General features: G+C 42.7%; 1 protein-coding gene and 1 non-coding gene across 4 annotated transcripts; one reads left to right on the forward strand and one right to left on the reverse strand.

Moving 5' to 3' along the window:
- Nucleotides 1-615: 615 nt before the first annotated feature.
- On the reverse strand, nucleotides 616-26,982 carry GALNT15 (polypeptide N-acetylgalactosaminyltransferase 15). Of its 3 annotated transcripts, XM_069860182.1 has the most exons (11): nucleotides 26,714-26,969; nucleotides 25,237-25,770; nucleotides 17,533-17,699; nucleotides 16,626-16,830; nucleotides 10,209-10,376; nucleotides 9,518-9,635; nucleotides 8,548-8,742; nucleotides 5,624-5,755; nucleotides 4,477-4,578; nucleotides 3,603-3,743; nucleotides 616-2,786 (listed from the first exon to the last, which is right to left on the reverse strand). In XM_069860182.1, the coding sequence occupies exons 1-11, from the start codon at nucleotides 26,737-26,739 to the stop codon at nucleotides 2,640-2,642; spliced, it is 1,935 nt and encodes a 644-aa protein (XP_069716283.1). In that variant the 5' UTR covers nucleotides 26,740-26,969; the 3' UTR covers nucleotides 616-2,639. The 3 variants fall into 3 exon arrangements, with proteins under 3 accessions (XP_069716283.1, XP_069716285.1, XP_069716284.1); XM_069860184.1 differs by lacking the exon at nucleotides 26,714-26,969 and having other exon boundaries at nucleotides 25,251-25,503; XM_069860183.1 differs by lacking the exon at nucleotides 616-2,786 and having other exon boundaries at nucleotides 3,629-3,743; nucleotides 4,477-4,547; nucleotides 26,714-26,982.
- Nucleotides 21,945-22,016, forward strand: LOC138722378 (U5 spliceosomal RNA). The gene has a single exon (XR_011337692.1). It is a non-coding gene; the product is annotated as a U5 spliceosomal RNA (small nuclear RNA).
- Nucleotides 26,983-27,076: the final 94 nt, after the last annotated feature.

Raw genomic sequence — 27,076 nt, forward strand, 5'->3', positions numbered from 1 at the left:
GGTACAACAAAGCCATTTAAAACGTGTAGAGGAAATAAACCAGGAGAAACAGATTTTCCCTTTAAGGTTTTTAGTGTATCTTATTTTTTTATAGTCACAAGTTATGTTTATATTAGAGGGAAGTGTGCTCCACGATGTGGCCCACAATCCATGCTCCCTGGCTGTCCCCATATGGAGAACCCCTAGATCACACAGCAGCTCCCTTCTGGTCTGTACTCTGGAGTTAGTTCCCTCAGAAACCAACCACACATTTACATTGTTACTAAAAGCAACAAGCATAACAACAATTATTTTTAAATGGTAGTGAACCATGCATTTTCATTTTATTGTTGGAAGAGCTTTTAGGTATCATATTTTTCTATTGTACATGTACCTACAGCAAACCTTCTTTCTAGGTTTTTATCATTATGTTAAAAAGCAGTATAAGGCTAGGATGTCCACATCTCTTAATTTTAATTCCAAACTATTCCTCTCTAAACCAAAAATATCTTCATTCCTCTTTGTGATACATCCCACTTGCCATCAATTATCATATCTGAATACACACATTTTTTTAACATTAAGCTAAATGCTGAAGGAATTTTATTCCCAGGGTAGAGACCAAAATATAATAAATAATACATAATTAAAAAATCTGGCATACTTATAATTTAAAATAGAAGCATCACATGTTATTAAAACAGCATTTCACTTAGCTTTTATGCAATTTTAGAAATTCTCTTTTCTGACCCTAGATTTGGGAAATGATCAGAGATCACTCAGTCTTCTGGAAGAAGTTGCTACCATCCTTTTGTCTGCAAGTTGAAGCATTTTCAAGAATGTCACAGGAAATTTTAAATGACACAGCAGCAAGCAAATGGTATTAGATTCTGATGCTGTCAAAGAAAGAGTAAGTGATATTATCATTAGGATGGTTGGAGAGATGCCTGAACCTCATTTGGGATCTGTAGCACATGAAGCAAACAGAGATTCCACTGGGAAATGTTTTGAACAACACAACATAGAATGCTGTTCGTGTCTTCTGTTGTGACCAATTTTACATGCTTGAAACCAGTTTATTATGATTTACCAAGAACAAGTGACTGGAAGGCTTTGAGCAGAATATTCTGTTATTCCTTCCTTTCTCTACACTTCAAATAGCGTGCTGTATATTCTACAAAAAAACCCACCAAATTTTCTGTCTTTTGAAAAAAATCCCCAAACTAAATTGAGTTTCATTAGTGAATCCCTTCCCCTTTAATAAATAGATACAGTTATGATTGTTTTACACTATAAATCAAGCGTGGCGTTCTTCATTATACTTCTGTCTTAGCAGGCTCTTGGAAAGTGTCATCATTATTGGTTTGAACTACAAAATTGAAATTGCCCTATTGAAATACTGACAGAAGTTTGTTTCACTAGTGCATGCTGTATGAGATCATTCTCATTACCTAACATCAACTCTCCTTCACTCCTTTGAAAGACAGGAGGTCAGCAGGGACGCAGGCTCTGAAGAAGCTTGTTTAGAAAATTTTGCTTGCTAGCGCCTTATGAGGATCAGCTTGGAGACCCATGACAGCAAGAATGTGAAAGATCTTCTTGGCTAAAACTGACAGTGTGGAAGACTTATTTTTACAGCGGGAAAGACTTAACTCAGGCTGCAAGCAAGTGGAAGTAGGCACGAGTATTTTCTTCTTAGTCAGCCACTGTTGAAATCTGTGGTTTCTCTTCATCTGCTGTTTTCAGCCAGCACTTTTGTCACTGCAATAATAAGCTCATCCCATAGCTTTATAAAAGCAAATGGATGCACTGACACATTCCATTTCAAAATAAATAGGGAAATTGTTACCCTCCTTTCTAATTTAGCTCAATCTTCTTCCACATTCCATAAAAGTTGCCTGAAGAGTTGTTCTTAAATTTCATTAAAGCAAACAAACAAACAAACAAAGTTGTTAATGTTTCAGTCTCATTCTTCCATCCAAATTAGACTGTGGACAAAGGAAGAGTGTGCCAGACACTGAGGATTGTTGATATTCCAAGTCAATTAGGGCAGTTAGGCCCTAATTAAGTGTTAAATTATGCTTGGTGTAATTTCACACAGGGTAGAAATTTGGATTTTGCTATGTGGAAAACAAAATTTTAGATATTAGACATGAAAACATCTACTGCGTTTATGCATACAAACCAAAATCTACTTTGTTTGTATGTGTCAAGTGCACCGTAAAACAAGGCTAGACTCTTATCCTGGTTTGGCTGGCGTCCTCTTATAGTTTCACAAGTTTCACAAACATTCGTTTTTCTGTGTCCTCAGAAGTCACAGAATATGCTAAAGTCAGGCTGTCTGGCAGACAATTTTCCATGTTTCCTTCAAATGGCAAACTTAATGGTCTTCTGCAATAGCAGAGTTGAGACTCCGTTGATGCTCACAGTATCTTTATTCCCTGCTTCACAGAATAAATAGAAATTTTAGCTAGAGCTGAATAAACCAGGAACTGGCGACAACTATTTGAGCCAGGCTTTCAAAGGAAAGACCTTCCTAACTTCCTTGCATGCTACAGCAAACATAAGCATCTTTCTTTTCCATGCAGGAAATGTATCTTAAATCCCAAACGGAAGTAACGCTAAATTTTGGAGGCTTGACCTCCACAGAGACCAGTCAGTCATCTCTGACGTAGCACATGGGAACGTTCAAACTGCCACACCTGATTTGCATTCTTGTTACATTCACACAAAACCAAGTCCTTCTCATCTTCACTCTTTGCTGCCTCTATACATTTTCCAGAAAGGACGTGGACAATCATTCCATCCTACAAGATGAGAGAAGAAGGGAAAGAAAGGACAAATTAAAAATAAGGGATTTCCAGTAAAAGTTAAGCTGTGTTTCTAGAAGCTGACAGGAATGGTAGGTGTAAAATTCACTAAATCTCTTTTTTCACCACTCTCTGTTTCCTATGGGTAAAATTTGTCATCTGCGTCAGCTACAGGACTACAGGCCACAAAATTTCAAAAGGGCCATTGCTTCTCTTAGGGATCAAAACAAATTACAGTAAGAACAACACCTAAGGACTGCAGCATCCCTACATCTACAGGAATCACTGTCCTAGCGCATGACATTTTTCAGTCTTGTAGAGGAGTTCCTGCTCTGCTGAGTGAAGTCCACTTACTAATATCAGATTCTCTAATAGGATATTTGCTTTTCTCATACGATGCAAGAAAAAATTTAAACTATCTCCTACTCTTAAAGAGCTCTCATTTGGGAGGGTTCAGGGTTTGCAGAGCCTTCCTCTATCCAAAAGAAGTGGGCAAGTATTTGTTCTGCTCTTACTTACACAACCATTGATTAGGATTTTATTTCTTTAAGGCCAGTAAGACAAACAGTTAAAACCAGAACATAAATATTTAGGTAGGACTCATGTTGTATTTGTGATTGTTTGTATTTTCAAACTACATTTATTTCACATAGACAGTGTAAATGGACAACAGGCATCCTAAGTTTCCTGTGTGAAAAAGGTACTGAAGTGAAACTTGCCCTTCAAATACTTCACCCCCCTCCTCATACATGAATCCTGTCAATCATCCACAGTCACCAACTGCCCTCCCCTCAGGGCAGGGTCACTACTAACCTCCTGGACATTCCAGCGCTGGTGGCTGTTGTCTGTCTCCTTTGTACAGTTGTAAGGGATAACCTTCCCGTGTCTGACATCAAAGCAAAACAGCGGAGCAGAACCAAGCCGGATTTCCTTCATGCTGTTATAGTCAAAGTGCTGGAAAAAGGAGGGTTTGTTTGAACAGTGAAGGAAGGGCATCCAAATTCATTTTTAAGTGCTAATTGAAAAAATAATTTCTTACATATGTTCGTTAAGATGCAACCCAAGCATGAATGATGGAGACCCAACTGCCTTGACCCTGCAAAGTGTTTCCTCCCACTAGCTAATTCTGGCAAAACTATTTACTGAAGGAAAAGCTCTGTGGACCCTGAGTTCAGTGTGAGCAGCAAAACTTGCTTGGATCTCAGAGTAAATATCTGCAGTTGGTCTGTATTAGTTTGGCCTCTCTAAATGCACGAACTCACAGACTAATGCCAGCTTGGAAGTCTACATGAATTTCCCTCCCGTCTTCGACTGCACTTGAGGCACTAGACTGCAGGTTTAGGCACTAATGAAGAAATCCATCCCCGTTATTCTAGAATTCTTACATATTTTTTAGCCTCAGTCTTTCTGTTCCCCAGACACTACCAAATATAGTGACAAATAGGCACTTAATGTCATCTACTGGAGAAAAGTGTGGGTATCTACCCAGTGGCACAGGGAATATTGCCATTTTTCAAATGACACTTGGCTGCAGAACAGCAGGCATCACTGCCTTAGCTTGTGCCTAATTTTGAATACATCAGTGTTTCCACTAATGCCAACCCAGCCATTTACATGTTGGCGTGACTGTCTTCTGGATGCTTCCCTAGCTCTGATACAGAGCCTACATAGTTGAAGTACACAGTACCTGGGTGAGGCTGTCACTGCAAGGGGAAAGTTCGATAGAGCCTTCTGCAACGGCCCTTCCAGGTCTGTAATCTGCACAGAAGCCAACACCAGTATTGTAAAGCTGTAAGTAAAGGTTTATACTGAAATAATGCATAATCAGACACAAACAAAATATCCTTCAGCTAATTTTTTGTGATCATATCTCTTTATGATATAAATTTTTGTTCATAATTCAGGCAATATCTTTTTCTTTCAGACGAGATCTTGCATATCGATCTGATATAAAAGGCAGAATGTCTCCAAAGGTCAGTGTAACCCAGTGAGTTTTGTTTATGATAGAGATATCCACTTCTAGTTTTAAGTATCGTGATAGTTAAAAGAAATCTGTCAAAACTTTTACGTTAACAGAAAATTGCACTTCAGCTGGACACTGTAGTCAGAAAAAAACCAAGATATTCCAGAAGGAAAAAACATGTAACAACTCCTGTGATCCCCACTCAGTTCTTACACTTCTTTCAAGTAAACTTTGATAATAAAGAATAGACAAAATAGTAAAAGGACACAGTAAAATCTGACTACAGGTAGCAGTGTGACTTAATTAGTGGACCTTGTTGGGGAAATATCCCTTTGTATTCGTAGTTTAATGAATGGTAATTATCAACTTATATATTTTAAAAGAAAACATTTAGAATATTACCTCCTGTACAATCAGTCAAAGAACTGCTATTGCTACCCCTTCTGCCCTTGGGGGAAGTGCAGGACTGAAGACATGTTCTTTTCTCTTCAAGTACATCACAGAGATATCCCAGCTGCTGTTGTGGTTGCCATCTGCATGAGGCAACACAATTCTTTTTCTTTACTAATGGCACCTAAATAACCTAAGGATAGGATCCTCTAAGCTGTGACACTGAACTAAGTTAAGCAATTTGGAATCAGCTCCGGGCAGGCTTTCAACATTTATGTGAGAATTTGGACAAGGTTTGTCCACTCTGTCCTTCTGTTTCTCCTCCCATCCTTGTTGCCTTGTCTGTGTGGACAATAAACATCTCAAAGCAGGAACAGCCTCTCACTGTATGCTCACCGAGTACTTGGTACATGGAAGTGATACTGGGGTCTTTGAACATTTCAAAACCACTAATTATTCTTAAGAGTGTATTTTCTCTTACCTTGCCAGAGAATCTTGGTGTGTCCTCAGGTTGGGAGAGTTCAGGGTACACATTTGATATAAACCACTGGAAATTTCTACAGCCCAGTCTCTTCTGTAGCTGAAGGCGCTCACTGCAGTCTGGCTTCTCTGCCTTCATGGAGAAGAGAGAGGGGCAACAAGGTTACTGGTGTGTTTGTGTTAGGGATGCTAGAAATTAAAATGACAACATAGGAATTATTTCTACCACCCCTTCTATCTTGCATGTCATAGATATTGATATACATCTTCCAGGAACATGCAAAGGTTGAGGACCAGCTATAGCCTTCCCCCAACTTTGTGCTAAAACAGCATTTTGACTGGCAGTGCAACAGGAGTAAATGTTTCATAAGTAGCATACACTGTGGAAAATAAATATTTCCTCTAAAAATTGTTATTGTATTGCAAGATAAGTCAGTCTGTTATCTTTTTGATTCAAAAAGTCAGGGGCAAGTTTGATAGCTGTTACACTGAAATCAGTGGGATTGTATTAGATTATCATTTAGTATAGAATTTGCCCTGCTGGTTAAAATTCAATTTCCTGGCCTTTAACAGCCCAGGAATTTCCCACTTATTGTTAGTCCTCCATGGTCAGAAAATGTAAGTGATAACAGAATTTAGCTCAAAATATGGTCAATCACATTATTATCTGCCACTTACTAAATCTAGAGTGAACGCGTTTTGCGGCTATAAAGGCTTAAAACTTTTCCTATGATTTATGTGTTTCCTTGAGTTATATACACACAAACTCAACTCCACGCTTCCTGGTAGCAACTGTGTCCTGAAAAAAGGCAAGCGCCTTCAACCCTCGGTGCAGCTACTGGTATCTGCACTGCAAAGGACCGACAGTCTGAATATTTGAAGGTATTTAGCACTGAACATGGCTAACAGGGTTCTGAAAACCTCTAAGCAGTTAAATGTCTAATCCTTCCATTTTAAAACCACACAAATCTTTTCTAAATCTCTCAGTGCCTTGATAATAAAAATATTTCACCACCCTTAAGAGTCTCTCTCCTCTTTCTTGCCAGTAGTAGGTCTCGCCTGTTTCTAATTTTTAAAAACGCAATTTTGGATTCCAGGAAACTGGCCTGGATTCCTACATTAGAAGTTAAAATTGGTAACATAAGCAAAGAATTGCCCATAAACAACTTTTCCTCAGACCAGCTGTTTCTCCACATCTGTAAGAAAGAGAAAAGGACTTTGCGACATGTCTGGAGCACGCTGACAAATTAAGGGCTTTGGAGATCAAGGGAGGGGTATCATTCTCAAAAGGTAGGAATCAATCATGCCTTGTAAGCCCCTGTAAGCAGCACAGACAAATCTCAACACTTGCAATGCTTTAAAGAGAGCCTCATGGTTTAGCATCAGTCTTAGAGTCAATAAGCCTGCCGACAAAGTTCAGCAATTCGGCACCACACAAACTTGGATCCAAGAGGTTTTCCTGGAAAAGGGAAATACAGGAGTAAAATGCTTTTCCTTTTGGCTGAAGAAGGTGATGGCAGTAAATCCCATTTTGTCATACCAGTGACAGTCTGCACTTGATGCCAAATAAGCTGTGTAAAGAAAGTAATTATCCCTGTAAAACAGTCTGAAAGGAAACCGCGTGTAAATTAAACAAACAAACAAACCCCACAAGAAAAGGAGAAAAAAGAGATGATGGCTGAAACAGTAGAGATCTGGGAAGAGCCTTATTCATCTGCATTAATGTTCACACCGCGTGCAACCTGTGCAAGATGTGATTCAGACCATAAACCAAGAAGACTTATAAAGCAATCTTAATGGGGGTCACTAGTTATTTTCTGCAGTGGGCAATATCAGCAGCCAAGGCTTATGGAGATTTTTGTATTGGCCAACAGGCGGCTCCGCTCACCCTCTCCCTGCAATAAATCCCCTCAGGGCCCTTCTGCAGCTGAGCAGTAATAATGTCATCACTTGCTCACATTATTTGAATAACATCCCACTGCACTGACATACTGAAAATATTGGCTGTGAAAGGAAGGAACAGATAAAAGGGCCTTTTATGTTATGGTATGCTGAGCGCAGAGATTGTAAAATTGATCATTTGAAGGAGCATCATCCTTAGGAGTACTGGAAATAATCTGGTTAGAACAAACTCTCAGGCGAAAGGTCATGGTGCTTAGAGCTAGTAAGCTGTATCATTGACAGCTGTAGGTTTTAGTACAGAAAATGGCTTCTGAGTTGACAATAAAAGCCTTTAGGAAATTATTAAATGATTTAAAGACCTAACTGCCCATCTTAAAAGACTTGGCCTAGTATCCTCCTTGCAATTACATGACTGCAACCCTTGTGAGTCAATTGATAAACTTCTGGTCAGTGGAGTTCAAACCTGCTACACAACAAAGGAGGGAGAAGCTTTTTTAAAAAAAAGTGAAAATAGAATGAAATGACTTTTTTTTTTTTTTTCCACTAGATCACTCAGATATGTTCCCTTCCAGTAGGAGAGACATCACAGTTTGCCACACGCCTGGGAATATTATTGAATATCTTCATGAATCACATGAGGAAGACCTTCAGTGATGAAGAATGGTTCCTTTAGGAGGGCCCTTTGAGCACACAGTGATATCAGCTTCCACTAGATGCACTGCAACCTCCCATGTATTATCAGAGGAGAAACAAATCACAGCTGGTTGGGCAAGATGAAGAAGGAGTCATTTGGAGAAGGAACCATACCCTAACAGATTTGATAACTTCAGCAAATAACACCTAGGCACAAATTTCTCTCTTTCCTTCTTGATCTGACAGCTCTTTCTCTGGATAGTTTCATAAAAACTATCCCCAGCACCATACATATTGAATGTATACAGACAGCCCCACCCCTATTATACCCCCTTCACCTACATCAAAACACACTCCTGCCCTCAAACAAACCACTACAGATGTCTTTACCTTGCTGATTAAGAAAGCCACTGTGTCGTGCTTGTAGAAATTTTCTTTGTAAGAGCCCAGCCAGGTTTCTGCTATTCGGATTTTGTTCCTCACAATGGCCTCTTCATAGGAGAAGGCACTGGGAAAGTGATTCCGATAGACGTGCCCCACTCGGGAGCATGGAATAATTTCTACAGAGCCACCACAGAGCCAGGTCTGAAACAGGTGAAGGCATAAAAAAAGATTACCTTATTTAGATTACCTTCAAAAAGGAGCAGCCTTCCGCACATTTCTGGAAACACGGAATCTGCACATTTCTGGAAATAGCAGGGGTGTAACTACGTACTTCTTTGTATGCTGTTCCCCACAGATACAGAGAGACAGAGAAGACACTGGGCAAGATGGACCCTTGATTTGACCCAGTACGTCTATTTATATGCTTCTATGTTCTCCTGTGCACAAAAATTGCAGCGTAGTGGAGAGACCTGGGGGCACACCTTATTTTGACCAGAACATTAAAGGCTTTATACTCTTTGTGCTTGCAATTGTCATTGCTTTTCAATATCTGTTACTCTTTGTGTTCAGCAAAAACAAATGCGAACAATTTAATATAAACGATTTCATATTAAAACTACAGGTTGGCAAGGAAATAAAGCTACTCTCCCTTTGATGCATGTTACATGCCAAAAAAGGAAGAGGCAGCTTTCAGAAGGTGCCAAAACCAGTGACTCTGTCCTCAGGCAGAGTGTTACAGCCAGTGAAACTTCCTTCTCCTGACATAATGATCCTAACACACAGCAGCTGCCTGTGCTTGTGTAGTCCTGACAGATCCTGGAGCAAGGGGATGGATTTCTGTGAGGCAAGTTATCTTCTCCATACCCCAAAACATTCTTTCATAAATTGCTTCTTGCCTTTTCAGCCAGTTTGCCTAAATAGTCAATAGTTACCAGCTGATAGTTACCACAGCTTGATATTTAACTGAGGTTCTTACCCTTATAGATAATTCCAAATTTTCTGCTCCCCACGTGGTCATGTCAGAATCATAAGCTCCAGTGTTTTGGAAGTAATGTCGATCCATGGCGACCACCGCACCAGCTACCACAGGACTCCTGTGCAGGCAAAAGTTTGGAAGTGAACACCTTGAGTTTTAGATAGGGAATTATGTGAAAGGTGAAAATCCCACCATTTCCAGAGAGATGGTATTATGGTTGAATGGTACTCCATATACACACCAATAAATTATCTAACCAAAAGAAAGAACAATCAGAACCTAATTCTACAATTTGCTTGGGGAAGTGAGCAAACTCTGAATTATCAAATAAAGCTCAGAACAGTGGGAAACATTACATACATGTACTCCCAAAATAACAGACAAACAGATCACAATTAAGACAACTCCTTCAACTCTGTATGATCTATCTTTCACTCTCCCTACAAACATTCACGCTTTTTCTGGTCAGGTTGTATAACAGTTGTGTTAATGTGTGGAAAATATTGGTCACATCGAAAGTATAACTAAAGGCCAAACAAATCCAGTGTGAGCAAAAATCTTATCCCTTCAAAAAATGCCAATGAAGCATCTGCAAGTAACCACGTCTCTCTTCTGGTGGCTGGAAGATGGCTCAGATTGTACAGTTTTGCTGCTGAGCTGAGCAGAGGCATGCAGGCTGATGGATTGTTACCTGATTGGGCTGATGGGAGACTGTCGTACCTTCTCTTCATGCTCTGGCACTGGTTCCCAATGAAAATTTAGTTTCCAATCAAAAACACCTCGATGTTGGCGCGCAGAGTGATAGTACTGAAAAGTCTTCCAGTCTATGACATCTATGACAGGGGAGACGACACTGTTTCTGAAAAAGACAATATCATCTGTTATCAAAGCCGTAGCACAATTTAAGTTCACTTTTCTGCTTGTCAACATTGGTTGTCCTCTTTGAAACTGTCAAGCACAAGCACTCCTCTACACGTTGAGTGCTCTTATTTTCCCTGCTGATAGAAGCTCAGATGCTCAGTGCATGGAAATACCGAGACTGCAGTGAGGAGTCTAACTATCAGTAATTTATTGATAATCTGTAACTTGCATTGTTATTTAAAGCTATTCAGGATTTTGCTATGAGTAAACCATCGGTATTCCTATAAACCTATTTCACAGAGAGGCTCCAACCTCTGAAGTTATAGGCTCTGCGTGAATGCAAATTTTACAGCAAAAGATGATTTTGGCCTCACACACTTTACCATCCTTTGATTTTCCTGTAGATGTTACACATGCTTCATGAGTTTGTCACTTCAGGGCAATGAAGAGGTCACTTATCCTTATTTTGTTCTGCCAGTGGTTTTGCAAAAACATTTATCACCAAGTTCATAAACCAGTTTCTGTTTGTATTTTATCACAAGCTTAAAATGCTCTTAAGAGTAAGCACCACAGTAGTAGTTCTTGTCAAAATAATCCTTTATTTTTCATGAACGTTTTTGCTTTGTTTGTCATTGGGCATCGTTTCTTCAGTGCCAGTCAAGAAAAATACCTGCAGTGATACAATAGATTTGGATGGTTTGGGGACCAAGCAATTATCCAAACTATCCGCAAACTATGATACGGAAAATCACAGTGTTTAAGACAGCTGAAAGTAACTCACTGTGTAGGTCACACTTTACTTTTGCTAAATTCAACAATAAAAGAACAAAATAAAACCTGATCTCCTTTCCCACAAAATTACACAGTACAAACTGAGAACTGTGTTTTAGAGCTATTACTTCAGCAGCATTTTTAGAACGCCACAATTAACAGTTTTCAAGAGTGTAATGCTAGATCTTCACCTAGTATAAACTGGAGTAGCTCTACTGAAAACAAAAGATACACACTTTCTTAAAATTTTAAATACTGGGAGCCTCTTTCTGATCTGAAATAGAGGAATCCAGTAAAGCTGGTCAATGTCCAATTTTAATCTTGATTAAGCAGTGCTTTACCTATATTTTGAAATTGATGCTTTTTAAAGAAAAGATCTGTTTTCTGCATATTCAGTGATGGTTTGTTGCTTGTGTGTTTCTAAATGCAAAGTTGCAGCAGAAGGTAATTGAAGTTGGAAGATGTTATTAGGTATTCTTTTTGGTTTTAACTGGGTAACTGGCAGGAAGTCAGCAGCTTCTCAGGGCTTTGAAATGAAACACACACTGGAAAACTACTGCTAATTTTACTCTGTGGAATCCAAGGAAAGGGGAAAACAGGAAATTCAGATACAACTAGCAGCAAGACTTTGAACTGTCTGACTAATTTGTGAATATTTCAAATGCTTGAAACACACATGAACTACAAAAGGTCACAGTTCCATGAAAAAGAGCAACCCAAACAAGAACAATTTCCTGGTTTGGGCTTTCTCGACTAAATACAATTGCGAATGAAGTGTCTTCTCATGACCCTTTACAGTCACCATGGACATTATGTTCTTTTCTATTTTTAGAACAAGTAATATGAGGAGAGGAAGATTTAATTAACGTATCTGTTCTGAAGTTTCAGATACACTGTTTTTATAAAGTGCTATTTACTGATTTATACTTTCTTTTGTTTGGAAGGGAAAAGCTTTTAATCTGTTTAAAACACCCTTTCAATAAGGAGGAACATAAAAAAACAAAACGTGAAAATTCTGTATTTTCCTCAACCAGTTTCAGCGTGGATCATTCTTGCAAATATTATATAGTTAGGAAATCCAGGCAGACCAAGTTCCTTGTAGTGAAAACTTGAGTAAGCTGAGAACCCTCGCTGGTTCCACAGCACGCTGCTTTTTCACTTTTTCACATCAGCATCTTGCTGACAGGCTGGAGTCTTCAGGGAAACAGCAATGCATAACATTTGAAATAAGATAGGGTTAATAAGAAGATAAAGTGCAGTGATCAGGAACGGTAAAGCTATGGTATTACTTAATCACTTAAATTACTTAAATACCGCCTTACGGACCATCTCCAGACTAACTCAGGGCATATGAACAGTCTCCTCGAGTTGATGGGCTACTCATATGATAAGCACTAAACAGTTACTTCAAACCTGCTAGATAGAGAGCTGGTTTGAGTGCTAGATAGAGTGCTAAGGGAATGCATTATTAAAAAGCCCAAACCTACGAACCTTCCTTTTTTGTTAGAATATTCAAATTTCTATGTGGGCTACCAAAATCTATAGGAACATCTCATACCTTTTTAGACTGGGCAGTCAATGAACTGTGCTGTGAATCATGCCTAAATCCTCATTGCTTCTACTTCTGGAAGTAATACCTGCTTTTGGCTCCAGATTCTTGTCTTCAGTTTCTTTACTTCAACTTCTTTAAAACAGGTCACCTACTGATCCTAATCAACTGTGAAAGATTGTAAGGAGATAGCATATGCCCACATAATATACCGCGCAGAGCATTAATTTACTGAATTTTAAGTGAGTGTTATTGACAAATGGAGGATACAAAAGGACCAGGCAAAAAGAAAAGACCCAGGAAGCAGGCTGTTACACATGAAGTAGATGGAAGGTTTTCAAAACAAGGAGAGAGGCATGGAAATGCATGCTCAGATGCTGGGGTTACGTGATCTCTGAATGAATAACGTTGTGCTTCCCTGAGCCTGTGAAAAGGTAGAAAACGGATGGCTTATGTATTTGGTAGCTGGGGTAGCTCTAAAAAGCTGGGGTATGAGGAATGGGCCACTGAGAAGTGGAGAATCATATGAAAAGAGATGAAGGAGCTGTGTAACTTTAGCGCGAAATGTTTCTCTTCTTTCTAGTGCACTACCATAAAACTACAAACACACAGAAACTTTCTGGACAATAGAACACAGTTTCTGTTCCTGTATCTACGGGCAGAGGATGCCTTTCACTCCTGAATGGGAGCAAAGAGCAGATGAGATACCTTTCCATTGCTATGTTCATTTCTTATTCTGTTTAACAGCATATTCATTAAAGATTAGTGACCTACAACCATGGTACTAAGTAGAGACGCTTTGAATTTTAGAAACTAAATAGGCTTCTTTTAATGATATTACAGGCTTCTGTTTCCTAATGTAATTTTTTTAGCTATGGTTTAGGCAACCAGCAGAGTGGAAAACTTGCAATAAGGAGCAGGGAAAAGGTCCTAAGGGCAAGCCACCCCTTTGAAAGCCACCTCACTGCCACAGTCCTGGCACCTATGCCTTTTCCTAGTAGAATTCCTTATCAAGAGTATAATCAAGGCTCATTTTAATTTCATGAAGTGTTCTCAGGAACTACACTTTGAATCGTTTTTTCAAAAATCATCCTGCTGCAGCAAGATGGTCATCGTTTTAGCCTTTCGGGGCTTCACGGCACAGCTAATTATACGACCCCTCTGCATTTCACTGCCTTTGGACCAAATACTAAATAGCAGCTGCATCCTGCAGTTTCCTGGAAAAGGCAAACTCCTCAAAAGATGGTTGTAATAATTGCACAGCTGCATTACTATGCACCATGCTACTCACCTGGAATTAGCCTGGAACACAAACAGTTGTCAAATTAAATGATCTGTGGGGCAGCTCATCTAGTTTGCCCAGGTGCCTACGGTATTCATCCTTGAATAATCAAAATGTCAAGGAATGCTTTACAAACCATTGAACCATTCTCTAGGCAATATATTGAGCTGGTGCACAGCTTCCCAGTCCATTTGTTAGGTATGGTTCACAGAACTTGTCCCAGTCAAAGTGCCTGTAAATGTATGTGTAATGATTTTAGAGAGACACGATATTTTGGGGGAAATTAAATTTTGATTAGGTGAGTGAATAAAACCGTTACGTAGGGAGATGAAATGTCATAACATAGAGCAAGTCAAACACCTGTCAAATATTTCCATACCTGTAAAACTGGAATATTTTTTCTCACATTTGTCCTGTCTGCCATTACCACAGGCTACTCAGAACTGAGGATATCTCCCTTTCTGTGAGTATGTTCAATTCACAGTGAGGTCTCAGTTTGGGCAGGGATTTCTCAGCATTGCTTTAAGACACATCACAACAATAGTGGTAGAACTGATCAGAAGTCTAGGAAATTAGGCTTAATCACCAGTTCTCAAAGTCAGAATCTCCCTCCAGCTCCTCTAAGTTCCTGCAAAGGTCTGAGCTGCGTTTTTCCTTGCCAGCAAGCAACTCATTTACTCTAGGTGACTAAGTGCTTTCCCATCCTGACTCTCCCGCAAAACTGCATGCGTTGCAGCTTGATTGGTACATTAAGAAGAGGAATGATGGATATTTCACCAGTCACTGTAAGCTTTTTTACTCTGTACTTTCCTCGTTTGGGTAGTCTCAGGGTGTACACATGATTCAATTTAACAGCTCCTCAACTGCTAAATGAAGCCAAGTTGACTGTGCTAGCGCTTTACATTTCCACAGTGATTTCTATGCAAACATAACAAGCAATTCAGGAGAAATCATGAATTAACTTCCTTATCATGTCAGTCTTATTATCACCATTCTTCAGCTGGAGAAAGAAGGACAGCGAGGGAAAATGATTGCCAGGTGCCTTAGAACATGCCTTCCCTGTGGAGAATGGCAGAGGCTCTCCATTCTAGCAGTGACAAAGCTTCCAGGGTCAGACACACTGAGTGATATAGCATACAGAAAGGGATGGTTTAGACCATTCTGGCATCCAAACATTCTTCTACCCTTGTTTCATGGATCCAATTAACCATTAGCTAATTCAGTGTTAAATTCTACTCCCCTGGAGCAATAAATGAGGGTGTGAGTCCTACAGGGGAAGAGAATCCCTTTCTCATACCCTAGTGACTGTGCTACAGAAATCTCAAAGCTATAGTAGGCTTGGTGCCTTTACATTTCCTCAGCAGGGATACTTTTGGACAGTGAGTCACTACACTTGTGTTGAGGTCCTAACTTCTCCTGCTACTGTAATTCTTCCTTCATTACAGCTCTCCTCTGATACTTTTTGTAACTCTTTCCATTTCATCAACACAACCTTGAATAAGGACTGGCCAATTGATATGGAAAGGAGCTTAGCATGAAAATCAACAATAACCTATAGCTCAAGGCAGAAGAATCATGAAGTATATTAATAATAAACTGTCTAATAAACCAGCAGAAAAAAAAATCTGCTTCTCCAAGAAGGACCTTTTAGAAAAGAATAGTCCTGTAATCCCAGGGCAGCGTTATTCTTGCTCTTTGGTGTTCTTAATGTTTTCATCAAAATGATGTACTCATTTCTAAAAACGCACAATTATTCTCTTATAAGCAAACATAATCATCCATAAAAGCAGCTTGTTCCAGTGCCTTTGAAGGTCTTCAGTATGACTATTTAATGGTCTGGTAAGAGTTTTAAAGATACATTTTTTTTTTTTATCTTACCCCTTCAAGCAATTCATTTTTTCCCAAGTGGCTTATGGGTAATGATAGACAAGTTAATGTACAAATTTTTCTTTCATAAAAGTCCCTTTAATAAAGGATTTACTGACATGTAATTATTGAAACATTTGCAGTGATTTAATCTCTTTGAAGGACTTGGGGACTGCACAGATGAGCTCAGCTGTACATTAGAGAGCAGGCCCAAGCACCAACCTAAACATGAAAGACTCAGAAAATACGAATCTGTATTTTCCTCTGTCAGTCTGGTGTCAGTGAAATTACCTGTGATTAGCTAGAACTGTCTAGGCTGCTCAGAAAGTCTATTCTTTCTGTGGAGCAGAGATAGTACAGGTGACATGGGTATGTAACCAAACTGGCTCAGGAGGATAAAGCATTTTATCTTTGGCTTCACCACTGAAACAGGTAAAAAGTGAAAACAACGCAGTCTTGTAGCAGCATCTCTGGTGGAAATTTGCCAATTTGCAAACAGCTTGAGACCACCAGGAAGCCTTTTTATAGCTCTAACTGGATACAAGTTCTGACAGTTCAGTGATATTGGGTGCAAAGTGAGGGTTATCAGCTGTGTGACCCATCCTGCTTTCCACATATTAGAGCTAGGGTGTGGTGATAAGATAGAAAATAAAACAATATGACCAGAAGGAAAAAAGCAACCAAAAGAGGATAAAAAATCCACCCAAATCTTTCCAAATACATCTCTTTCAGCAGAAAGTAGCATGTGCAGGGAGCTCAGAAGTCACAGGGATATTTACCGGTTGGTGGACAGCCTGGCTAGGAGAGGTTCCAGCCATCCCTTCTGACACTCGCAGTGTGAATCCATGAAGACCAGCACGTCCCCGGTTGCTCGTGCAGCTCCTAGCATCCGACCTCGGATGACTCCAAGCCTCTTGTTGCTCCGGATGAGCTTCACACCATCCAGCTTAGAGATGTATTCACTCAGAGCTGACTTCAGGGGCCCTGTCAGAAACAGAACAATCACTGAAGCGTTGTAGCTTTGATTAAAGCTGCTATAGAAAAGCTGCAGGTAGTAGAAGATGCTACTTCTTGCTGGTAAAATGTTTTGGGGGCATTTGTTTCATGTGGCCAAGCAGGCCATTTTCTGAACATTCCCACGGCAGCTTAGTGTCAAAGAGAAGTAGAGACTAATGGGAACTGAGATTTACTAGGTGTGAAGCTATTCCTATGGGAAACATAACAGCCTCCTCTCCTGCTTTCAGCAAAAGGTGGATGCCCTCATCATCTCAAAAAAGGTGCAGATCACAGTGAGATACTACAGGTGTTTGGCTTTCCCAAGCACTTTGGATTACTTCAGCAATGTGGAGTTTTCCACTCTATGCTTCAGCCAAAGTCCAAGCTGGAAATTATTACAGCAGATCTGGTCCAGTGGGAAGGCTACAACTTGTATACTGTGATCTTTTTTTAAACTAAGAAAGTCCAGAGTGATGGGGAAAAAAAAGAGACCTATTTCAAATCTGAAAGACTAAGCTGAATTCTAGGGATGAAAGAGTGAGACCTTGCTGCCAGCTCAGGACTCTGCTTAGCTTTCTTCCTGAGGGTCCTCTTTGCCTTCTGCTCTCTGCATGCACTTCTTTGAGGAGGAGCATTTCTTCTCCGAAGCTTTGGGAAAAAAAAGCTCACATACAGAGAAATGGGGGCTACCTTGCTGGCTGAGATCATCGACTAGGATGATATCCTTGAGGGAGGCCTTTGGGGCTGTGTCCATAATGCTGTGCACAGTTCTCAGCAAAGTAGACCAGGCTTCATTGTGGAAGCAGATGATGACACTAGCAGTAGGCAGACTGGAGTCATATTCTTCTTGTAGGCACCTGCATGAGATCAAATGAGGGAGACAATGGACTAGTAGAATTTGCTACTTCTTTCTTAGAGCAAAGTTGTAAGCTACACCTAAATCTTCAGGGATTGAACGCAGTTTAAGATCTCGCCTCATTTCTGACAAAGGAAGTATTAAATTGTCCAAAACTGGAATACAAAGTGAAAATATGGGAATGACACCATAAAGATTAAAATACGAAAAGAGGAAAGTTTTGTTGTGTTCTGGGATATTTTCTTCTGCTTTGTTTGCCTTAAAACACAGAGCTCAAACAGAAGTGGTCCAGAAGGAAAGGAAAAAATGAAAAGACAATTAGACCGAGCAAAGCAGACAGGAATAAATCAGGTCAGTCAGGCTCCACCATTTCCACATTTTCTCAAGTAACAGAGAAAAGAGCAAACTAAAATACAGCACCTTTAAGGCTAATGAATAAAATAACTCATCTGCACAATCACTCGGTATACCTGTAGGCTGCCTGACCAGGATCCTAGTGAATAAAGCAAACAACTCAGCCCTGTACAGGAAAGAAATGGACTCTTACCTGGGCAATGGAAACAAATATAGATTCATTTAAGAATTTAAATGCATTTTTCCTATAAAGTTTGTATGGGTTGTTTTTTCTAATGAAAATATATCACTGATGAATGAGGCCCCCAGCTGGGTAGATAATCATTATGTCATTTTTTTCTGTTTACTTTACAGCTCCAGGTAAGCTGCATGGGTCATTGTATACCACTTTTAGAGATGCTTCAGAGTGCCAGCTGGGACCCACAGCTCCTCACTTTTCCACAGAGCCAAGATTTCATCCATGATATTGAAAAATCTTCCATCAAAATTACTGTGAATTAGTTGTTGCTTTAACAACTCAAGCAGTTAAGAATGAAAAAGACTTCCTATACATCATCGCAGAAACTTATATGAAAACTATAAACCCTCATCAAACAATGGCTGTTTCACAAATCTAAGCAAAGGACCTACAAATTGCATTCATGACAAAAAGCATTTTCTGACTTACTAGCCTTGGTTCAGAGAGACAGGACACTCTTTACTGGCATGAGGATGCACATTTTCCAGAAAGGGCCTTTAAATGCCTGTTGTACAGACTCAAAGGGTGTATGTGCCTGTATATCTGCTTCGCTCACATTAGAAAACACGTTTTAAAATCTTTTCATTTCCTGAGCCAGTTTCCTAACTCATTTAATCTCTGGCAGCAAGAAATCCTTCAAGGAATTACAGAATTGGCTGCATGTGGCCTCCTGTTATTTCATCATTTTTGTACTGCCAGTCAAATCATCACGCAGACTTTGCAGTGGCTGTTAAACAATTAGCTACTCAGCAGAAGCTCATGTAAGTGAGATTGTTTTAATATTACTGTGTTTCTTACCTTTTTACTTAGTGCTTGTGTTCCTGGACTGAGAGTCTGTGATGCTAGACACTAGACAGGCATGAAGCCGCTTATTATTGAAAAGAATACATAATCTGAATGATTTAATAACAAATACAAATAAATGAATGCTATAGATACATTTCTGGGAATATAAATTTTAAATGAGCACAATTATTATAATTTATTATCGTTTACAATATTTCACATCAATATCTTTGCATACAAAGGAAAATTTTCATGACGATTTTTACACTGTAATGAAACTATGTTGTCCTTTGTTTACTAATTTTCTGTCACCAACAGTGCTGTTATTTCACAATTTCATATGGAATAATTGTTTCCATTTTCAGCAGGAAAGAGAAAACAATACTCTCATGACTTGTTCGTGCTTTTAATTTTAGGCAGAATCAGTAATTTAAAAAAGTAAAGGTCTGATGCAGTCCTTTTACTTCGAGGCAGCTTCCAACCAGGAACATTCAGTACTGCTACAAGCACCTATAATTTGCACCTTAATACTAAGATGTCTTGTTGCTAGTACTGTGGTTATAGCAAGAAAATAAGGCTGTTGTGGAATCTTAATTGGAAAAGAATTGAAAATAACTGTACTTGAACACATAACCTAGGTGGCAAGTGCTCAGTTGCCATGGAGATTGGCAACGACTTACAATATAGATATCTAATCTTCAGAAAAATGTGAAAGGGTACTGGTATACAGAAATACCTTCCCTGTAATTTGGAGCAGTTTCATAGACCGTCCATCATAAGCTGGCATTTCAAAAAGTCAGGGCTGTGACTGATGAGACACAGTGATTTAACCCAATTCATGAAAAATATGGAAGCGTCACAAGCAGCAAGGAAGAGGAGAGCAATTCTGACACGGCAGAGGCACCGCCGACAGGGACTCCCACTCACCTTCAGGAAAATGTCTTATTGAGATTTAGCTCCCCAAAGCACTTGAGTAGAAGCTATGCTTTTGTAATGAAACTCAAAACCTTTTTTAGGCAGCTTGTGAGTTTCTGTTTCCCTGGATATGTTTAATACTAGAGCCCAAGAAAGGAAAACAGACCGTTTCTTCAGTCAGAAACCCATCATAAAAGTCACAATGTCCACTGTCCCAGCAGGGTGTCAACGGCAGCTGGATCAACTGATAGCAGCAAAAAGCCCTCTGAGGGATGAAGGTACCTCAGAGGATGAGTCTTAATGTGGAAGAACAACTTTCTAGTACAGCTTCATAAGTTATTAGGCCGTTTCACCCAGAGACCCTGGCTATTTCAAAACTGGTACTCAAACTAAATGGGGCAGAACAAGTTACCCAATTCATCCATTGGAGGGTGTTTTACTGTGGGATCAGTAGGAGTGCTGGAAAAGACACAGTTTTATGAATCTCCTTTCTGAAAATTAGCACAAAACATTGACCTGGGAAGGCGTGCAAAGACATGTGGGCCATGCTAGAAGCTGGGGTCTGGTGAGAGAGGTCTAAAGTATCGCTTTCCAGGTAAGGCTGTTGGATATGGGGCTGTCAAGGCACAGCCCAGCCTGCAGGCTCTGGTTTATTTCCAGCAGAGCCCTGTACTCTGCACATAAAAAATACTGTAGTCATGCTGCTCATTGCTCCAGTGCAAAACCCAATGGACCTCTTTATGTGAATTTCTAAGGAACAGCAGCTAGGTATATCTTATGGCATTTGCCTCATGAGTTACACCCCTGTTTTAAGAGTAAATCCGAAGTATTGAAATGTGAAGTTTGGCAAGCCTGGTATTTGGAAATGTTTCACAATTAGCAGGCATAGCTCCTGGTACCAAGAATTTGCTATCTAATTTCAAGTGACACGAGAAAGTCTGAGTCCATAGAGCTAACTCAGTGAAATCTCTCTAACTGATTGGGTTCTCTCTAGCTAAATAATAACAGACATTATTAGAACGATGTGAATCAAACAGAATGGAGGAACAGACAATCTGATTCATTACTGGTTTGCTCTCATTTTACACTAGTGTAAAACCAGTCATGAGCTCGGGCCTCGGAGTGAATTATGCCAAAAAAATATTGTTGTGGTTTGTGTGTTGTGCTGTAAAGGACAGGACTGGCTTAGAGGAAGACCTCTGCTGCAGGTTTATGATTTGGATTTAGATCTGAACAACTGTGAAGCCCCAGATGTTCAGCTCTGTGGTTTCAATCAGTGCTCTATAAGCTGTGGTGTTGATAGCTCTTTAGGCTGTAACTAGTCAGACAGGAAAACCCAAGCATGGCTTAAATCTGACTGAGATTAGTATTAACTAAACCTGTCTCTTGCTGGATGGCCCTTCAGCTGCCAAAATAAAACTCTTTTTTGGCTGACATCACAGGCAGTAAACCAGAGTCATCATTCCTCCTTTGAACATTACACAGTTCGAAGAGCTGCCAGTGAAGCATGGTGAAAAGTAACAGAAATAATATTAGCATTTCACTATTCAGTGGAATTATCCAAATTAACACTGATCCTAGTAAGCAAGTGTAGAAAACGCTCCATTTCATTTCTCTTTCTTAAGATTGCCCCATTATATTACAGCCACCAGCTGCCTTTAAACATGTGAAAATGACTACCAGAAAAACTACTATATATATTCCATGATTTACTTAAAATGTTTTCTGGCATATCTTTCCACTGTGTCCTGGAGTGGAAAGCTACAATAGCTTTGGTTACAGAAGGCAAGGGAAAAAGATCCTCACCCACATTCTTCTTCCCAGAACACCACAGTCCCTATTTAAGGACTGTAATAAGTTCCAACCCCCCGCCATGGCCAGGAACACCTCCACCAGATCAGGTTGTGCAAAGCCTCATCCAAGCAAGCTTTGAACACCTCTGCTTGAACGTGCTTTGGTTTCTCTTCAGATCATATAAGTCTTTTGCCTTTTACTAAAGATTTCCATGGAGAGGAACAGTTACAACTGTTTTTGGAGGTGTTCAAGGCCAGGTGGAGGTGTTCAAGGCTAGGTTGGACGGGACCTTGGGCAGCCTGACCTAGTGGGATGTCCCTGCTCATGGCAGGGGGATTGGAACTGGATGATCTTTGAGGTCCCTTCCAACCCAAACTATTCTATGATTCTATGATCTCCATCTATGAGGCATCCACGACTTCTCTGGGCAACCTGTGCCAGCGTCTCACGACTCTCATTGTGAAGGAATTCCTCCTTATGTCTAGTCTAAACCTGCCCCTCTCCAGTTTATATCCATTCCCTCTTGTCCTATCACCACAAGCCTTTGTGAATAGTTCCTCCCCAGGTTCCTTGTAGCCCCTCCAAGTACTGGAGGGTTGCTGTATGATCTCCCCAGAGACTTCTATTGTCCAGGCTGAACAAGCCCAACTCTCTCAGCCTGTACTCATATGGAAGGTGCTCCAGCTCTCTGATCATCTCCGTAACCCTCCTCTGGACCTGGTCCAACAGCTCCATGTCTTTCTTATGTTGGGGATTCCAGAACTGGACACAGTACTCCAGATGAGGTCCCACAAGAGAGGAATATGATCTGATCTGTGGATCTGCTGGAGGGTAGAGAGGTTCTGCAAAGGGATCTGAACAGGCTGGACCGCTGGGCCAAGACCAATGGCATGAGGTTTAACAAGGCCAAATGCTGGGTCCTGCACTTGGGGCACAACAACCCTATGCAGCTACAGACTAGGAGAAGTCTGTCTAGAAAGCTGCCTGGAGGAGAGGGACCTGGGGGTGTTGGTTGACAGCGACTGAACATGAGCCAGCAGTGGCCCAGGTGGCCAAGAAGGCCAATGGCATCTTGGCTTGGATCAGAAACGGCGTGACCAGCAGGTCCAGGGAGGTTCTTCTCCCTCTGTACTCGGCACTGGTGAGACCGCTCCTCGAATCCTGTGTTCAGTTCTGGGCCCCTCACCACAAGAAGGATGTTGAGGCTCTGGAGCGAGTCCAGAGAAGAGCAACAAAGCTGGTGAAGGGGCTGGAGAACAGGCCTTATGAGGAGCGGCTGAGAGAGGTGGGGGTGTTTAGCCTGGAGAAGAGGAGGCTGAGGGGAGACCTCATTGCTCTCTACAACTACCTGAAAGGAGGTTGTAGAGAGGAGGGTGCTGGCCTCTTTTCCCAAGTGACAGGGGACAGGACAGGAGGGAATGGCCTCAAGCTCCCCCAGGGGAGGGTCAGGCTGAACATTAGGAAAAATTTTTCAGAGAAAGGGTCATTGGTCCCTGGCAGAGGCTGCCCAGGGAGGTGGTTGAGTCACCTTCCCTGGAGGTGTTTAAGGGACGGGTGGACGAGGTGCTAAGGGGCATGGGTTAGTGTTTGATAGGAATGGTTGGACTCAATGATTCAGTGGGTCTTTTCCAACCTGGTGCTTCTATGATTCTGCGAACAGAGGGGCAGAACCACCTCCCTCCCTCGACCTTTCGATGCAGCCCAGGATGCTCCTGGCTCTCCGTGCTCCTCGCCCTCCCCCCTCCCGCCGCCATGAACAGACGGGCCGGCGCGGGGCTGGGGGGGCGGCGGGACGGGGCAGGCGCAGCGCGCGGCCGGCAGGGGGCGCCGCCGCCTCGCTGCGGGCTCTGCGGGGACCGCGGGCAGCGGGGCGGGGGGGGGGGGGGGGGGGGGCGGGATGTGCGGGGTGCGGGATGCGGGATGCAGGGTATGGGATGTGGGGTTCGGGGCGTGGGATGTGGGGTGCGGAATTCAGGGTACGGGATGCGGGTGCGCTGTGGATGCGTGGAGCGGGGTGCGGGATGCGGAGTGCGGTGTGTAGGGTACGGGATGCGGGTGCGGGGGGCGCAATGTGGGGTGCGGGATGCGGGTTGTGCGATGCGGGATGCGGGGCACGGGGTGTGGGTGTCGGATTTGGAATGCAGGGTACAGGATGCAGGTGCGGGGAGCGGGGTGCGGGATGCGGGATGCGGGGTGTGGGGTGCGGAATGCACGGTGAGGGATGCGGGGTGCAGGATGTGGGATGCGGGATGTGGGGTGCAGGATTCAGGGTGCGGGATGCATGATGCGTGATGCAGGATGCGGGGTGTGGGATGTGTGATGTGGGGTGTGCAATGCAGGGTGTGGGGTATAGGATGCGGGATGCGGGTGCGGGGTGCAGGATGTGGGGTGCGGGATGCGGGATGAGGGGTGCAGGATGCGGGTTGTGCGATGCGGGATGCGGGGTGCGGGGTGTGGGTGTCGGATGCGGAATGCAGGGTACAGGATGCAGGTGCGGGGAGCAGGGTGAGGGATGCGGGATGTGGGGTGAGTGATGCAGGGTGCAGGATGCGGGGTGTGGGGTGCGGGATGCAGGGTGAGGGATGCGGGGTGCAGGATGTGTGATGTGGGGTGTGCAATGCGGGGTGTGGGGTATAGGATGCGGGATGCAGGTGCGGGGTGCAGGATGTGGGGTGCGGGATGCGAGATGTGGGGTGCGGGATGCAGGGCACAGGGTGTGGGTGTCGGATGCGGAATGCAGGGTATAGGATGCGGGATGCAGAGTGTGGGGTGCAGGATGCAGGGTGAGGGATGCGGGGTGCAGGATGTGTGATGTGGGGTGTGGAGTACAGGATGCGGGATGCAGGGTGCAGGATGTGGGGTGCGGGATGTGGGGTGCAGGCTGCAGGGTGTGGGTTGCGTGATGCAGGATGCGGGGTGTGGGATGTGGGATGCGGGGTATGGGATGTGGGGTGCGGGGTACAGGACGTGGGGTGCGGGTGCCGGGTGTGCAATGTAGGGTGAGGGATGCGCGATGTGGGATGTGGGGTGAGTGATGCGGGGTGCAGGATGTTGGGTGTGGGATGAGGGATGCGGGGTGCACAGCGCGATCCTTTGCCCTCCCCTCCCTGACCCTTGGTCCCTGGGGAGCAGCAGCTGCCCCCCTGCCTTCCTCGCAGTCCCCGCTGTGGCCGAGGGGTGCGGGATGCCCGGGGGCTGCCGTGGTTGCGGGAGCAACGGGTGCGGGGCTGGGACTGTGGGAGGGTGGCTGGAAGCACCCCTGGCTCCAGGGAACGGGACGTGAGGGGTTTTCTGTCTCCCCCATTTCCTCACCGTGGGGAATACCACTATCCAGAGGAGTTTGATGAGGAAGACGTGGGGTTTGGAGGAAGGGAGGTTCGTGGTGGGGGGACAGCGATGGGGAAAGAGACGAGCTATGTCCCAGAGATGAAATAGGCTGTTTTTTACTTACAACGGGTGTCGTACCTCAGGCAGCTCCCTGCGCAGAGAGATCCGCTCACTGAGCGCTTCGTTAAAGCCGTGGGTTTCCAGGCCGAGCGGCTGCTCCCCCGCAGCAGCCCCTTCCCCATCCTGCGGGAGATGGGGGTCCGCGTCCCCCTCTGCCCTCGCCTCTGGCCGCCTGCTGTGCTGCTTCACCACGCGATAGCCCTTCCTGGCCTTGCTCTGGTTCCTCTTCCCAGTGGGCGACACGACGGCCACGATCAACTCGTCCTCCCGCAGGGAGATGAAAGGGGATAGCCCATCCAAAGGGTAGTACTGCTGGCTCTCCTCCTGGGTCTCCAGCATCTCCTGGGTCTCCGCAAAGTCCATCGGGTACCCTTCCCGGGGGTTGAACTCCACAGGCTGGAAAGCCCCTTCCTTGCTCTGGTTGTTGGGTGGTGGGTTCAGCATCGTAACCATCAGTAGCAAAAAGCCCAGCATCAGCAACAACAAGAGAAACTGCAGCTTACGTGATCCATATCTGCACTTCTTCCTCAAGAACATACTGTTGGTGACAAAACGATACAGATGGTCATGTTAAATATCACTTGGATCTTTCTCAGACTCCAGTCCTCGGGTTGCAGCAAAGCCCTGGTTTTCACTATCTGCCAAGAGGCTTTTTTTTGCTTCCCTAACGTTTCACTGATGCCGTTTCATGCTTCCCTCTCTATTCACAGGCAAACCAGAAAATTTCTATTAATATTGCACTTACTGTAGTCAAAGGTAGCATGGATCCAGTGAGAAAAAGCAGATCCTTTATAATACAGAGTCCCAGATTAGTTAGAAAAGTGCAGGTTTAACTGATGAAAAGAGTAACTAAAGTTTTTCATTTTTTCCTGTTCAAATCTTGAGCAAAAAGGAATTCCGTTTCTAATAGTTTCCTTCCAGAGTTGTTCCAGCTTCTTCAAAGTTTCCAGTTGCTGCCTGTATTGAAGCACCTTATCTCTGAAAGCAGATCTGACAGCTCTCCCCCGTTCCGAGGCTTCAAGTTAACTGCGATCAACAGATGAGAACTAGTCGGTCCCTGACTTTGTTTCACACATAACTACAGCACTCAGTCACGAAGCACGTTGCCAGATATAATACAGAGCAATGTGTGCGTCTTTCTCTTGGTCCTAATGCCCTCACTGTTCTTGTCCTATCGAATCGAAACTTTGCAAAAGCTATAAGGGGTGAAATATAAGAAGCAAAATGTCGTGTTAGAAAAGAAATCAAAGCACACCAGGAATTGCTATGCTTCTGAGTAACCATATTAAGCTAAAAAAAGCGCAGAGCAAGAATCAAGAATGTTATAAACTGAATAAAAGATGGAGTGTACATGATTTATTTAAGGTTAGGTTTATTCATATGGCAATGTGCTAGCTGGAGTGCATGAGTATATTTCATATTCAATAAATATTTACAGCTGCAGGGATTTTAACATGGACATAAGGATGCCAAATTATCACCTGGCAGACTGAAGTTGTCTCCTCATCCAGAAATATGGTTTTGCAGGGGAAGCAGCACTTGAAGTTTTCGATAGTCCAGGGATAACATGTACAAAGCCCGGGCTGGAACGACTACTGACACTGAAAGAAAACAACCGTTTCTGTGATTAAAAGGGGAGCTCTGTCTGTGATGTCTCTTTGCTAATATTACTGGCACGGGTGCTAGTGGGCACAGACTGTGGCATTTTTTTGCTGCAAGATGGATCTTTGTCCAATGGGAAAGAGGGTGAGACAGTCAACATGCTTCAGTGTCAAACACCTCCTGGTCTGGCAGAGATTAGGTACAGATGTAAATCAGGTGTTAGTAACCCTTTTGATCCTGGG

Source organism: Phaenicophaeus curvirostris, chromosome 6, assembly GCF_032191515.1.
Source record: "Phaenicophaeus curvirostris isolate KB17595 chromosome 6, BPBGC_Pcur_1.0, whole genome shotgun sequence".
Taxonomy (NCBI): Eukaryota; Metazoa; Chordata; class Aves; order Cuculiformes; family Cuculidae; genus Phaenicophaeus; species Phaenicophaeus curvirostris.

Bases quoted from the DNA above. Each gene is read 5' to 3' on its own strand.
- GALNT15 (XM_069860182.1), bottom strand. From the start codon at position 26,739: ATGAGGAGACAACTTCAGTCTGCCAG. The intron at 17,700-25,236 runs GTAAGTAAAAAA...GATCTCATGCAG, and splicing joins CCTGAGGTACGACACCCGTT to GTGCCTACAAGAAGAATATG. The intron at 9,636-10,208 runs GTAACAATCCAT...TTGCCTGCACAG, and splicing joins TCTCCCATCAGCCCAATCAG to GAGTCCTGTGGTAGCTGGTG.